The 16128-nt window shown below is 39.5% G+C and overlaps 1 protein-coding gene across 1 annotated transcript in view; it reads right to left on the bottom strand.

Moving 5' to 3' along the window:
- Positions 1-316: 316 nt before the first annotated feature.
- Positions 317-16128, bottom strand: part of LOC128642240 (nodal modulator 3) — a 122944-nt gene continuing 107132 nt past the window's right edge. The window contains exon 31 of the mRNA XM_053694938.1: positions 317-837. Within this exon, the coding sequence (XP_053550913.1) occupies positions 706-837 (132 nt within the window). The 3' untranslated portion in view covers positions 317-705. The remainder of the gene's footprint in view (positions 838-16128) is intronic.

The raw sequence follows: 16128 nt of genomic DNA, 5'->3' as shown, positions 1-16128 counted from the left end.
GTAAACGATTACTTTACCTGCTCTCATCCAAGGTAATCCTGAAAATCTGTCCTGTTAGGGAGGCCCCAGGACAGGTTTAAAACCAGTGATTTAGACTAACCAATTATTTGGCACATTATAAGATGGTGATAAAAATGAATTAAGACTGTTACTACAACTGTAGCCAACAATAAATACAGCATGAGATTGAGCATATTAAAAAAAATGAAGTCTGTATTCATAAATTAAATTATTACAGATAAGTCTCTAGATTTGATAAACGTCAGACAAAGCAACAGAGCCCCAGATACCTGACCCAGAAGCTTACACACTTAGATGTGAGAAAAAGAAAAACAAGTTTTATTGGTGCCGTGTTGGGAAATCAGGAAGATAAATTAATTTGTCTTGTGCAGAGGTTGTGAGGGGCATCAAGTATTTCAGTGATGATAAAAAAATAAAAATTACCTCCAGAGAAAACTTTGATATCAAAATTGTTGGAATCTGTTCATTTAATTACCGAACTAAATTAATTTGAGAGTTTTTTTCATATATATATTCTTATAAAACGTACAAACTTGAACAGTAATGAAAAAAAAAAAAGAGAAGACATATAAAAATTCTGTTTGAAGTCAGTAGTTTCTTCTTAACTGGGTAAGTTCTCCCAAAGTTGTCCCAAAGGCTTGAGCTTGACACAGTTGACACTTTAATACTCTCATCCTATTCCCTTCACGTCCGTCTTGTCTTTTGTCTTTTTTGTAGTCTTTTCGCATCCTCTGGGTTTCCAGTATCCGCATTTGTCTGTCCAAAAGAACGTACACCTTGCAACCGACTTGTCAACTGCAGCAGCAGGGGAATCAGCTGGCAGAAGAGACAAAGGAATTAGCGGATTTGCAATACGTAGACAACATCTTAAAATGACAACATTTAAAGGGACATTAAACACTTTGAGAGCGTAACAGAAAATGTTTAATTATGTGCAGGAAAAAAACAACAACACACTGCAACATAATTGTAATATTTATTTCACTGTGATGGTAAACTCTCCCCCTTTTTAAAAACAGAATGTTAGTGATATGTTAGATGGAGTTTAATTAATGAGATGTAAAGATGCTATAACTTACTTTTTAATATAGATTTGAAATTCAAATACCCCACACTCCACCACCCACTTATAAAGTCAATTTCTCTGTGAGCCAACAGTTTGAATTGTTGTCCAATTAGCACTCGAGTTACAACAAGTGCCACATGGGGGGAGAGCACTGATTGGACATCAATTCGAAACTTTTAAAAATAACTTTGTATGTTAGTTTAATAAAAGAATACAGAAAATGCTAAATTAAACATTGCACAAACACATTTGCAGCTAGCCCTAAAAAACTAAGAAATATTTTGGAGGGAATTACTTTTAGGTTTAATAAACACCTCTAGTTTTTTATTGTGCCTTCAGTGAGTCACAATCTCTTTGCTGGTGGTGTGTGTATAAATAGGTGTGTATATGTGTGTTTATATATAGGTGTGTGTATATATGTAAGGTGACCATATTACCGCTTTAAAAAGGGACACATGAAAAATACATATGTCAGGGTTCTAATAATGGAACTTATTCAAAACATTTCTTTAAACAGCCCTGACGTGTATTTTTCATATGTGTCCCGTTTTAAAGGAGCAATATGGTCACCCTAGTATATGTATGTATGTGTGTGTATGTATGTATGTATGTATGTATGTATGTATGTATGTATGTATGTGTATATATATATATATATATATATATATGTGTGTATGTATATATATATATATATATATATATATATATATATATATATACATATATATACATACACATATATATATATATATATACATACACACACACACACTGTATATATGTTGGAAAATGGCATTGATAGACTTGCTCGACACAGGGGTGCCACAAACCTTCAATTTGAAAAAAGAGCAATATCTGCAAAGCACAATAAAGCAAAGAGCAATAAAACAAGGTATGCCTGTATATCTATATATCTCAATCAGTGTTCTACCCAGTACCCAGGACCTTTTTGCAGGTGCAACACCCGGCTGATTTTACTGACCACCCGGCTAAAATTGTAGCCAATATTAAGCTAAAATTAGCAAATATTAAAAAAACTAAATTTATGCTTACCTAATAAATTTATTTCCTGGCATGGAGGGTCCACAAATCCATTCTAATTACTAGTGGGAATTCAACTCCTGGCCAGCCGGAGGTGGCAAAGAACACCCCAGCAGACCTGTTAAGTGTCATTCCAGTTACCCATAATCCCCAGTCATTCGGGCAAAGGAAAATGGAAATAGAAGATGACACAAGGGTATAGAGGATACACACACGCGCACATACACACGGAGATAAATATATACACACACATACATACACACACATACACACACATTAAAGAACAAAAAAATAATAACCTGGCTCCTAAGTATTTTGGTTGGCTCCTAGACTCCTAGAATAAATTTGCTAAGCCCTGCCTTACCTTTTCTGCAATGTGCTGTTACCCTGTACCACACTGGAGTTCAGGAAGCGGGAGGAAATTAGAGAGGAACGTAGTAAATATTTACATTGAGAGAGAATGGAACAGTGACACCTGCAGGCAGAAATTAAAAGTGCAGGCAAAAAAAAAATGTCTGCAGAAACGGTACATTTTCTGCGATGAGATTGCACATCGCAGTATGTTCTGCCTTGGGGGAGGTGCCTGAGGTTTATAAGAAAAAACTGCCGTCTTAAATCGAATTCAGGGCGGGTCGTGGACTCTCCATGCCAGGAAAGAAAGACATTTATCAGGTAAGCATAAAATTTGTGGGGGGGTTTCAAATGGCATGGACAGTCCACAAATCCATTTCAATTACTAGTGGGAACCAATACCCAAGCTAGAGGACACAGAAAGGAAGGGAGGGAGAACAAGACAGGCAGACCTAAACAGAAGGCACCACCGCTTGAAGAACTTTTCTCCCAAAGGAAGCCTCAGCCAAGGCAAAAGTATCAAATTTGAGGAATTTGTAAAAGGTATGCAATGAGGACCAAGTGACTGCCTTGCAGATTTGCTCCACAGATGCTTAATTTTTTAAAGCCCAGAAAAAGAGACAGCCCTAGTAGAATGAGCCATAATTCTCTCAGGAGGCTGTTGTCCAGCAGTCTCATAGGCTAACCAGATAACACTTCTCAACCAGAAAGAAAGAGTAGAAGAAGTGGCCTTCTGACCCTTACACTTAGCAGAGAAAACGACGAACAGGGCAGTAGATTGATGAAAATCTTTAGTTGCTTGTAGATAAAATTTTAGCACACGCACAACATTCAGGTTGTGCAACAGACGTTCCTTCTGAGTAGGCGTATTCGAACAAAAGGAAGGAACAACAATCTCCTGATGCATGTTGCGATCCAATACTACCTTGGGAAGAAATCCCAACCAAGTACGAAGGACCGCCTTATCCGCATTAAAAATAAGGTAAGGGGAGTCACACTGCAGAGCCGAAAGCTCGGAAACTCTGAAAGCAGACAAAATAGCAAAGAGAAATAAAACTTTCCAAAATAACTTAATATCAACCGAATGCATAGGCTCAAACTGAGCCTGCTGCAAAACTTTAAGAACAAGGTTAAGGCTCCAAGGAGGAGCAACACTTCAGCCACCAGAAGAAATCTTTGTTTAAAAGACCTTTATTCTCATTTAGTTGGGTCCAAAAGTTTACAGGAACAACGTTTCGAACCTACAATAGGCTCTTAGTCATGTACATGGTGCAAACCTACAATAGGATCTTAGTCATGTACATGGTGCAATCCTTTATTGGTGCAAATCAAAACCCTTTGATTTGCACCAATAAAAGGTATTTACGCCAAACCTTATGGCAAATCCTGCGAGTAACAGACTTACGAGCCTGAAGCATGGTATCAATGACCTTCTCAGAAAAACCACGCCTAGCCAAGACTAGGCGTTGAATCTCCAAGCAGTCAGCTTCAGAGAATCTAGATTTGGGTGGAGGAAGGGACCCTGAAGTAGAAGGTTCTTCCTCAGAGGTAACCTCCAAGGGGGAAGAGATGACCTCTTCATCAGATCCGCGAACCAAATCCTGTGAGGCCAGGCAGGAGCTATAAGAATCACAGACACCCACTCCTGCTTGATACGAGCAATGACTTGAGGAAGGAGAGCAAACGGAGGGATTAGGTACGCAAGACCGAAGTTCCACGGAACCGCCAGAGCGTCAATCAGAGCTGCTTGTGGATCTCTTTATCTTGACCCGTACCTTGGAAGCTTGGCGCTTAGACGAGATGCCATCAGATCCAACTCCGGAACCCCCCACCTGAAAGTTATAATTGTGAATACTTCCGGATGAAGAGCCCACTCCCCGAGATGAAAAATCTGCCTGCTCAGAAAATCCGCTTTCCAGTTGTCCGCCCCTGGGATGTGGATGGCATAGAGGAGACAATCGTGAGACTCCACCCAATGGAGAATGCAAGTCACCTCCTTCATAGCTAAGGAACTCCAAGTTCCTCCCTGGTGATTGATGTATGCCACCGAGGTGATGTTGTCCGATTGGAATCTGATAAACTGGAACAAATTTAGTTGAGGCCAGGCTGTTAGAGCATTGAAGATTGCTCTCAACTCTAAGATGTTTATGGGGAGAGAAGACTCCTCGAGTCCAAAGACCCTGTGCCTTTAAAGAACCCCAAACTGTTCCCCAACCCGACAGGCTGGCATCTGTGGCCACAATCACCCAGGATGGTCTCAGAAAGCATGTACCCTGAGACAGATGGTCCTGCGACATCCACCAAGATAGAGAGTCTCTCGTTAGAGGATTTAAAACTATCCTCTGCGAAAGATCAGAGTGGTCTCCGTTCCACTGTCTGAGCATACATAACTGTAGAGGTCTCAGATGGAAAGATCAAAATTAATAATGTCTATGGAAGCAACCATTAGACCAATTACCTCCATACACGGAGCCACTGATGGCCGGACAGAGGACTGAAATGAACGTCAAGAAGCAAGAATTTGGGATTTTCTGACACCCATCAGAAACATCTTCATGGACAGAGAATCTATGATCGTTCCCAAAAAACATACCCTGGTGTCTGGTACCAGGGAACTCTTTTCCATATTTACCTTCCATCCGTGGGTACGAAGAATAGACAACAGAGTGTCTGTATGAGATCTTGCTAAATGAAAAGATGGCGTCTGAACCAAGATATCGTCCAGGTATGGCGCCACTGCTATCCCTTGAGATCTGACCACCGCCAAAAGGGCCCCTAGAACCTTTGTAAAGATCAGAGGAGCCACGGCAAGGCCGAAGGGAAGAGCAACAAATTTGAAGTGTTTGTCTAAAAAGGCAAACTGCAGGAATTGGTGATGTTCCCTGTGAATAGGAACATGAAGGTCTATGGTAGACATGCACTGACCCTCCTGAATCAAGGGTAGAATGGAGCGTATAGTCTCCATTTTGAATGATGGAACCTTGAGAAATTTGTTGAGACACTTGAGATCCAATATGGGTCGGAAAGTTCCCTAGTTTTTGGGAACTACGAAAAGGTTTGAATAAAAACCCTGACCCTGTTCCGCTACAGGAACTGGGACAATCACTCCCAGAGAAGATAGGTCCTTTTTGCAATTCAAGAAGGCCTCTCTCTTCACCTGTTTTGCAGATAACCTTGACAGGATAAATCTGCCCCTTGAAGGCAAGACTTGAACCCTATCCTGTATCCCTGGGATACTACTTCCACAGTCCAAGGATCTGGGACATCGTGGATCCAAGCTTGCCGAAAAAAGGAAAGCCTGCCCCTACTTGATCAAAGACTGGATCAGGGGCGGCCCCTTCATGTCGACTTAGACTCAGAGGAAGGTTCATTGGTTTGTTTCCCCTTATTCCAATACTGACTGGACCTCCATGAAGTCCTGGATTGTTCCAGCTTGGAAAAGGAAGACTTTTGTCCCTTGAAGTTACAAAAGGAACGAAAATTAGAATTCTGACGACCCTTAGGTGTAGCCTTTTTGTCTTGAGGTAGGAAAGATCCCTTTCCACCAATATTTTCTGAAATGATCTTAGCCAGACCAGGGCCAAATAAAGTCTTGCCCTTAAAGGGTAAAGATAGAAGTTTGGATTTGGATGTTACATCTGCAGACCAGGATTTTAACCACAAAGCTCTGCGGGCTAGAACCACAAGGCTAGAAATCTTGGCTCCCAGCCTGTCACTACTTGCATGCTGGCATCACAAATAAAAGTATTAGCCAACTTTAAAGCTTTGATCCTATCTTTGATCTCCTCTATAGTAGTCTCTTATGAAATTAGGTCAGACAAGGAATCACACCAATAAGATGCTGCACCTGCAACTGTAGCAATACTTGCAACTGGTTGCCATTGTAAATCTTAAGTAAGTTTCCAGCTTCTTATCCATGGGATCCTTGAAAGAAGATCTATCCTCAAGAGGGATAATAGTTATTTTGGCTAGAGTAGATATAGTGCCTTCTACCTTAGGTACAGTGCGCCACGAGTCACGTACATTGTCAGCAACAGGAAACATTTTCTTGAAAACAGGAAACCGGAAAAAAGGGAATCCCCGTTTTTTTCCATTCCTGAGCTATAATTTCCGACATACGATCTGGAACTGGAAATACCTCTACAGATGAAGGTTTGACATCAAACACTCTGTTAAGCTTATTAGACTTCTTAGGAGTCTCAGTAACAGTAGAGTCGGAGTCCTCCAAAGTAGCAAGGACCTCCTTCAAAAACAATCGGAGGTGCTCCAGCTTAAATCTAAAATTAACCTCCTCTGAATCTGCTCTACTAGCCACTGCAGTCTCAGAGTCAGAGATGTCGCCCTCAGAGGCCACTGAGGAATGATCCTCTTAAGATAACTGAGAAAGACTGACTAACGCAGACTTAGCGGAGTCAGAACTATAAGTATGAGATATGTTCTTAGATTTCCTCTCTCTCTTACCAGCCATAGGGAAGGCTGATAAGGCCACAGAAACTGCAGAAGTTATTTGCGCAGCAAAGTCTCCTGGTAAATAAACACCCCCAGGAACTTGTTGAGAGGAACCGCAGGGCACTGCATGTAAAACTGCTAAAGCTTGGGACGTTTGAGGAGAAAGCTGAGGCATGGTATGGACAACATTATACTGAGAGACAGATTGCTCTGAGGGAATCTGATTTTTTAGACATTAAAGCTTTATTTAAGCATGTGGAACAAAGCTGCACAGGAGGAATAATCTGAGCCTCCAAGCAGTTCTGGCTACAAATTATAAAGGATTGAACTAAAATTCTTGGCAGGCAAAAATCAATATGAAGACAAGAAGACACCGTTATACCTCAGCTCTGCTGAGATAGACTTACCCACCGGTGACCAGGAAACCCACTAGCAAACATTTTCCTAACACCAATCTAGCTAAGGAGGTGATTAGTGACCGCCAAACAGACAGACGATATTGGACTCTCCAGAACGCTCCGCTCTCCAAGCCGGCAGGGAGAGACTAAGCTGACACGGAAGAGCGATCACGTGATCGCAACAGGAGAAAACTTGCTGCACCATAATTAAAGTGCATGAAAAACAAAACTAATTCCTCACACGGGATTGCCATAAAAAGTATAACATGCACCGATCGCACTATCATACAAGTGCAGTATACAATAAGAGTCCTAACTTTAAACTCCTCTAAATTTAATAAAGATTACCTTTCTCAGTGCCAGCCTCAGAAAAAAAAACTGGGGGAGATAACATTAACCCTTTAATCTCCATGAAGCCATCTCAAGTGCCCTGACAGTACTGCCCATATATATATATATATATATATATATATATATATATATATATATATATATATATATATAACATAATTTATGTAAGAACTTACTTGATAAATTCATTTCTTTCATATTGGCAAGAGTCCATAAGCTAGTGACGTATGGGGTATACAATCCTACCAGGAGGGGCAAAGTTTCCCAAACCTCAAAATGCCTATAAATACACCCCTCACCACACCCACAATTCAGTTTAACGAATAGCCAAGCAGTGGGGTGATAAAGAAAGGAGTAGAAAGCATAAACAAAAGAAATTTGGAAATAATTGTGCTTTAAACAAAAATAACCACCATAAAAAAAGGGTGGGCCTCATGGACTCTTGCCAATATGAAAGAAATGAATTTATCAGGTAAGTTCTTAGATAAATTATGTATTCTTTCATGTAATTGGCAAGAGTCCATGAGCTAGTGATGTATGGGATAGCAATACCCAACATGTGGAACTCCACGCAAGAGTCACTAGAGAGGGAGGGATAAAAATAAAAACAGCCATTTTCCGCTGAAAAAATTAATCCACAACCCAAAATAATAAGTTTATTCTCATAAATAAAATAAAAAAACTTAAATCAAAAGCAGAAGAATCAAACAAACAGCTGCCTGAAGAACTTTTCTACCAAAAACTGCTTCTGAAGAAGCAAATACATCAAAACGGTAGAATTTAGTAAATGTATGCAAAGAGGACCAAGTTGCCGCTTTGCAAATCTGATCAACTGAAGCTTCATTCTTAAAAGCCCACAAAGTGGAGACTGATCAAGTAGAATGAGCTGTAATTCTCTGAGGCGGGGCCTGACCGGACTCCAAATAAGCTTGATGAATCAAAAGTTTCAACCAAGAAGCCAAGGAAATAGCAGAAGCCTTCAGACCTTTCCTAGGACCAGAAAATAAAACAAATAGACTGGAAGTCTTCCTGAAATCTTTAGTAGCTTCCACATAATATTGCAAAGCTCTAACCACATCCAAAGAATGTAAGGATCTTTTCAAAGAATTCTTAGGATTAGGACACAAGGAAGGGACAACAATTTCTCTACTAATGTTGTTAGAATTCACAACCTTAGGTAAAAATGTAAAAGAAGTCCGCAAAACTGCCTTATCCTGATAAAAAAATCAGAAAAGGAGACTCACAAGAAAGAGCAGATAGCTCAGAAACTCTTCTAGCAGAAGAGATAGCCAAAAGGAACAACACTTTCCAAGAAAGTAGTTTAATGTCCAAAGAATGCATAGGCTCAAATGGAGGAGCCTGTAAAGCCTTCAAAACCAAATTAAGACTCCAAGGAGGAGAAATTGATTTCATGACAGGCTTAATACGAACTAAAGCCTGTACAAAACAGTGAATATCAGGAAGTATAGCAATCTTTCTGTGAAATAAAACAGAAAGTGCAGAGATTTGTCCCTTCAAGGAACTGGCAGAAAAAACCCTTATCCAAACCATCCTGAAGAAACTGTAAAATTCTAGGAATTCTAAAAGAATGCAAAGAGAATTTATGAGAAGAACACCATGAAATGTATGTCTTCCCAACTCTATAATAAATCTTTCTAGAGACAGATTTACGAGCTTTTAACATAGTATTAATCACTGAGTCCGAGAAACCTCTATGACTTAGTACTAAGCGTTTAATTTCCATACCTTCAAATTTAATGTTTTGAGATCCTGATGGAAAAACGGACCTTGAGACAGTAGGTCCGGCCTTATCGGAAGTGGCCAAGGCTGGCAACTGGACATCCGAACCAGATCCGCATACCAAAATCTGTGTGGCCATGCTGGAGCCACCAGCAACACAAACGATTGTTCCATGATGATTTTGGAGATAACTCTTGGAAGGAGAACTAGAGGCAGGAAAATGTAAGCAGGATGATAACACCAAGGAAGTGTCAGTGCTTCCGCCTGAACATCCCTGGACCTGGACAGGTATCTGGGAAGTTTCTTGTTTAGATGAGAGGCCATGAGATCTATCTCTGGAAGACCACACATCTGAACAATCTGAGAAAACACATCTGGATGGAGAGACCACTCCCCTGGATGTAAAGTCTGACGGCTGAGATAATCCGCCTCCCAATTGTCTACACCTGGGATATGCACCACAGAGATTAGACAGGAGCTGGATTCCGCCCAAGCAAGTATCCGAGATACTTCTTTCATAGCTTGGGGACTGTGAGTCCCACCGTGATGATTGACATATGCCACTGTTGTGATATTGTCTGTCTGAAAACAAATGAACGGTTCTCTCTTTAACAGAGGCCAAAACTGAAGAGCTCTGAGAATTGCACGGAGTTCTAAAATATTTATTGTTAATCTTGCCTCTTGAGATTTCCAAACCCCTTGTGCTGTCAGAGATCCCCAAACAGCTCCCCAACCTGAAAGACTCGCATCTGTTGTGATCACAGTCCGGTTGGCCGAACAAAAGAAGCCCCTTGAACGAAACGATGGTGAGCTATCCACCACGTCAGAGTGTCGTACATTGGGATTTAAGGATATTAATTGTGATATCTTTGAATAATCCCTGCACCATTGGTTCAGCATACAAAGCTGTAGAGGTCTCATGTGAAAACGAGCAAAGGAGATCGCGTCTGATGCTGCAGTCATGAGACCTAAAACTTCCATGCACATAGCCACTGAAGGGAATGACTGAGACTGAAGGTGCCGGCAGGCTGCAACCAATTTTAAATGTCTCTTGTCTGTTAGAGACAGAGTCATGGACACTGAATCTATCTGGAAGCCTAAAAAGGTGACCCTTGTCTGAGGAATCAAGAAACTGTTTGGTAAATTGATCCTCCAACCATGTTTCTGAAGAAACAACACTAGTTTCATGTGAGATCTGCAGAACGTAAAGACTGAGCTAGTACCAAGATATCGTCCAAATAAGGAAACACCGCAATACCCTGTTCTCTGATTACAGAGAGTAGGGCACCTAGAACCTTTAAAAAGATTCTTGGAGCTGTTGCTAGGCCAAATGGAAGAGCAACAAATTGGTAATGCTTGTCTAGAAAAGAGAATCTCAGGAACTGATAATGTTCTGGATGAATCGGAATATGAAGGTATGCATCCTGCAAGTCTATTGTGGACATATAATGTCATCGCTGAACAAAAGGCAGAATAGTCCTTATAGTCACCATCTTGGAAGTTGGTACTCTTACATAACGATTTAAAATTTTCAGATCCAGAACTGGTCTGAATAAATTTTCCTTCTTTGGGACAATGAATAGATTTGAATAAAACCCCAAACCTTGTTCCTGAAAAGGAACTGGCATGATTACCCCTGAAGACTCCAGGTCTGAAACACACTTCAGGAAAATCTGAGCTTTTACTGGATTTGCTGGGATACGTGAGAGAAAAATCTTCTCACAGGAGGTCTTACTCTGAATCCTATTCGATACCCTTGAGAGACAATGCTCTGAATCCATTGATTTTGGACAGAATTTATCCAAATATCCTTGAAAAACCTTAATCTGCCCCCTACCAGCTGAGCTGGAATGAGGGTTGCACCTTCATGCAGACTTAGGGGCTGACTTTGGTTTCTTAAATGGCTTGGATTTATTCCAATTTGAGGAAGGCTTCCAATTGGAAACAGATTCCTTGGGGGAAGGATTGAGTTTTTGTTCCTTATTTTGATGAAAGGAACGAAAACGGTTAGAAGCCTTAGATTTACCCTTAGGTTTTTAATCCTGAGGCAGAAAAACTCCCTTTCCCCCAGTGACAGTTGAAATAATAGAATCCAACTGAGAACCAAATAAATTATTACCTTGGAAAGAAAGAGATAGTAATCTAGATTTAGATGTCATATCAGCATTCCAAGATTTAAGCCACAAAGCTCTTCTAGCTAATATAGCTAAAGAAATGGATCTAACATCAATTTTGATAATATCAAAAATGGCATCACAAATAAAATGATTAGCATATTTCAGTAAGCGAATAATGCTAGATATGTCAGAATCCAATTCTTGTTGCGCTAAATTCTCCAACCAGAAAGTTGATGCAGCCGCAACATCAGCCAAATAAATTGCAGGTCTGAGAAGATGACCTGAATATAAATAGGCCTTCCTTAGATAAGATTGAAGCTTCCTATCTAAAGGATCCTTAAAGGAAGTACTATCTTCCATAGGAATAGTGGTACGTTTAGCACGAGTAGAAATAGCCCCATCAACTTTGGGTATTTTTTCCCAAAACTCTATAGAATTTGCTGGTAAAGGATACAATTTTTTAAACCTTGAAGAATGAATAAAAGAAGTACCTGGCTTATTCCATTCCTTAGAAATCATATCAGAAATAGCCTCAGGAATAGGAAAAATCCCTGGAGAAACCACAGGAGGTTTGAAAACAGCATTTAAATGTTTATTAGACTTAAAGTGAATGTAAATTTTGATGCTAAAGTGCCCGGTTTTTAAAACTTTGATTAAAAACAGGGGCACTTTAATTCATCAATATTTTCATTTCACTCCTGTTGTGAAAATAAACTTACTTTTTAATCTTCACAGCAGCTCCAGCTTCCTCCACCTGTTTCAAAGCCTCTTCCTGGGTCTAAAATGAGGTATCTGGCTTCCTCCAATCACAGCAGTGAATCAGACACTGAATCCCCCGGGGAGGAATCTGTAATTGGAGGATGACCTATCAATCATTTCTGACATCAGAAATGGCTTGTGAGACCGGAGGAAGCAGCAGCTGCTGTGAAGTTTAAAAGGTAAGTTTTTTGTCACAACAGGAGTGAAATGAAAATTTTGATGAATTAAAGTGCCCCTGTTTTTAATCAAAGTTTTAAAAACCAGGCACTTAAACATCAAAATTTACATTCACTTTAACGTCAAGAGGACTGGTTACCTTAATATCCAAAGTAATTAACACTTCTTTTAATAAAGAACGCATATAATCTATTTTAAATAAATAAGTAGATTTGTCAGTGTCAATGTCTGAGGAAGGATCTTCTGTATCAGATAGATCCTCATCAGAAGAGGATAAATTATTATGTTGTTGGTCATTTGAAATTTCATCAACTGAATGAGAAGTTTTAAAAGACCTTTTACGTTTATTAGAAGGTGGAAATGCAGACAAAGCCTTCTGGATAGAATCAGAAACAAATGCTTTAAAATTCATAGGTATATCATGTACATTAGAAGTTGAAGGAACTGCAACTAGCAATGTACTATTACTGATGGACACACTATCTGCATGTAAAAGTTTATCATGACAACTATTACAAATGACATTCGGCGAAATAATTTCCACAATCTTACAACAAATGCACTTAGCTTTGGTAGAACCGATGTCAGGCAGCAATGTTCCAGCAGAAACTTCAGAGGCAGGATCAGATTGAGACATCTTGCAAAATGTAAAAGAAAAAACAACATATAAAGCAAAATTATCAATTTCCTTATGACAGTTTCAGGAATGGGAAAAAAAGCCAATAGCATAATCCTCTGATAGAAAAAAAGGCAAGAGGCAAACATCAATGGGATATTAAAATAATGAAAAAGTTTGGCGCCAAGTATGACGCACAACGTAACTGAAAACTTTTTTTGGCGCCAATAATAACCGGAAATGACACACTTGCGTCACTAATGACGCAACTGTGTGTAAGGCTTCGGCGTCAACTATGACGCCGGAAATGACGAAGTTGCGTTAGACGTATTTTTCGCGGCAAAACAAAATTCTCGCGCCAAGAATGACGCAATAAAGTCTAGCATTTGGCGCACCGCGGGCCTAATACCACCCGCAATTTGCAAGAAATAGTCAATTGAAAAAAAGACTAAACCCCAGGTAAGAAAAAAAATTCTTAAAAAAATGTTTATTTTCCCCAAATATGAAACTGACAGTCTGCAGAAGGAAATACATGAACCTGACTCATGGCAAATATAAGTACAATACATATTTTTAGAACTTTATATAAATGCATAAAGTGCCAAACCATAGCTGAGGTGTCTTAAGTAATAAAAACATACTTACCAAAAGACACCCATCCACATATAGCAGATAGCCAAACCAGTACTGAAATAGTTATCAGTAGAGATAATGGTAAATTGAGAGTATATCGTCGATCTGAAAAGGGAGGTATGAGATGAATCTCTACGACCGATAACAAAGAACCTATGAAATAGACCCCCGTTAGGGAAATCATTGTATTCAATAAGTGATACTCCCTTCACGTCCCTCTGACATTCGCTGTACTCTGAGAGGAATCGGGCTTCAACAATGCTGAGAAGCGCATATCAACGTAGAAATCTTAGCACAAACTTACTTCACCACCTCCATAGGAGGCAAAGTTTGTAAAACTGAATTGTGGGTGTGGTGAGGGGTGTATTTATAGGCATTTTGAGGTTTGGGAAACTTTGCCCCTCCTGGTAGGATTGTATATCCCATACGTCACTAGCTCATGGACTATTGCTAATTACATGAAAGAAAATCACTTACCTGTGGATCCAGCTGTCGGGCAGAAACAGCTCCTCAGATATGACAGATTCAGCCGACCTCTGACAGTGACCTGTAAGAAAAGAAAAGGAGTAACCAACCGTGATTTTCTATAGAGGGGTAGGATACACTGTTAGAAGATGGCAAGGTAGTCCTTGCCGACTTTCTAACTGCTAACAGCCACCATTACTCTTACTAAAGAGATTTACATGGACACAACTTGACCGCAATCCTTGCTTGCAGGGAAAAGTACCCAATAAAGGATTTAAATCTTCAGACACCATCTTTGCACATCCTCTCGATGTTCAAGGCAAAGAATGACGGGTTTATGGGTAATGGGAGTGACACTTAGAGCTCTGCTGGGGTGTACTTTGCCTCCTCCTGCTGGCCAGGAGTTGAATTCCCACTAGTAATTGGAATGGATTTGTGGACTCTCCATGTCATTGGAAATAAATATGTAGACAGAGTTTATGTTTTGGGAACACCTGTTTACACAATAAACCATTACAAATGACAATATGCACAACAGAGAAAATAATTCATTACTGCTCCTATTTACCCGCTACACACTTACATGAAAGAAAGTTTATACTGTTAGGTAAGGTGGGGCAGACTTGCTGGGCCTATGGCTCTTATCTGCCGTCAATATCTATGTTTCTATGTTTCTATGAAACCAAATGTACTATTTAAAGGACCAGTAAATACAGTAGATTTGCACAAACACATACAGGATAAAATAACAGTACAGTAGCACTTAGTCTAAACTTCAAATGAGCAGGAAAAAAAAAAAAATTCTGACAAAATTTCAGATGTCATTTTCCACTCCCATCAGCCAATCACAAACGCAATTACATATATTCTGTGAATTCTTCCACATGCTTAGTAGGAGCTGGTGACTGAAAAAGTGTAAATATAAAAAAAACTGTGCACATTTTGTTAATGAAAGTAAATGGGAAAGTTGTTTAAAATTGCTGCTCTATCTGAATCATGAAAGTTTAATTTTGACTTGAGTGACTCTTTAATCATATTTATTTGCAGCACAGTAGTCTCCTGACAACTTCAAATGTATTATTATGTTTAACCCAGGGCTCGACACATTCTCTCAAAATCTAGGAGCCAGAAACTGTTGTCCATCATATAAATATCCCCAAAAAGGAGTCAACGTCCACTTGGAAGCTACAAACATTTCCTCTTCTGAGCAGGACATACACACTCTGACCAGGTGGCTACATGCAACTGCAGCTTTATGATTGGCTCACAAACTCTAAGTATTAAAGTGAAGGTAAACTCCCCCCTTTTTAAAATCAGATCCTGAATCTTAGTGATATTTTATATGGAGTTTCATTCATCAGTTGTAATAAAGATGTGCTATTACTTACTTTTACATATAGATATACAATTCTAATACCCCACATTCTGCCGCCCACTTCAAAAGTCAATTTTTCTAATGGTTTGAATTGTTCTCCAATCAGCACTCTAGCTACAACAAAAGTGCCATATGGGGAGAGCGATTATTGGACAACAATTCAAAACATTAGCTTACAGAAAAATGTACTTTTGAAGTGGGTGGCAGAGCGAAGGGTTTTAGAATTTCATATCTTTATTAAAAAGTAAGCTCTAGAGCATCTTCGTTACAACTCATAATTAATCTCCATCTAAGATATTGCCAACATTCTAGATCTGATTTTAAAAGAGGGAGAGTTTACCTTCACTTTATAAATATTTGCGTTTAGCCTCTTTATGTAGATGGAAAACACAGAAAGCTAGGGTCAGTAATGCAGAAATACATATGCTAACAATTTATCTAAATGATGTCCCTTTAAGTGTACACCCCCTTGAAACTGTAAGCCAGTCCCAGGCATATATGTTAAAGGGATATGAAACCCAATTTTTTTTCTTTCATGATTCAGATAGAGCATACAATTTTAAGCAACT

This window comes from Bombina bombina, chromosome 11 (assembly GCF_027579735.1).
Source record: "Bombina bombina isolate aBomBom1 chromosome 11, aBomBom1.pri, whole genome shotgun sequence".
Lineage (NCBI taxonomy): Eukaryota > Metazoa > Chordata > Amphibia > Anura > Bombinatoridae > Bombina > Bombina bombina.
This window is presented reverse-complemented; position numbering and strand designations above follow the sequence as displayed.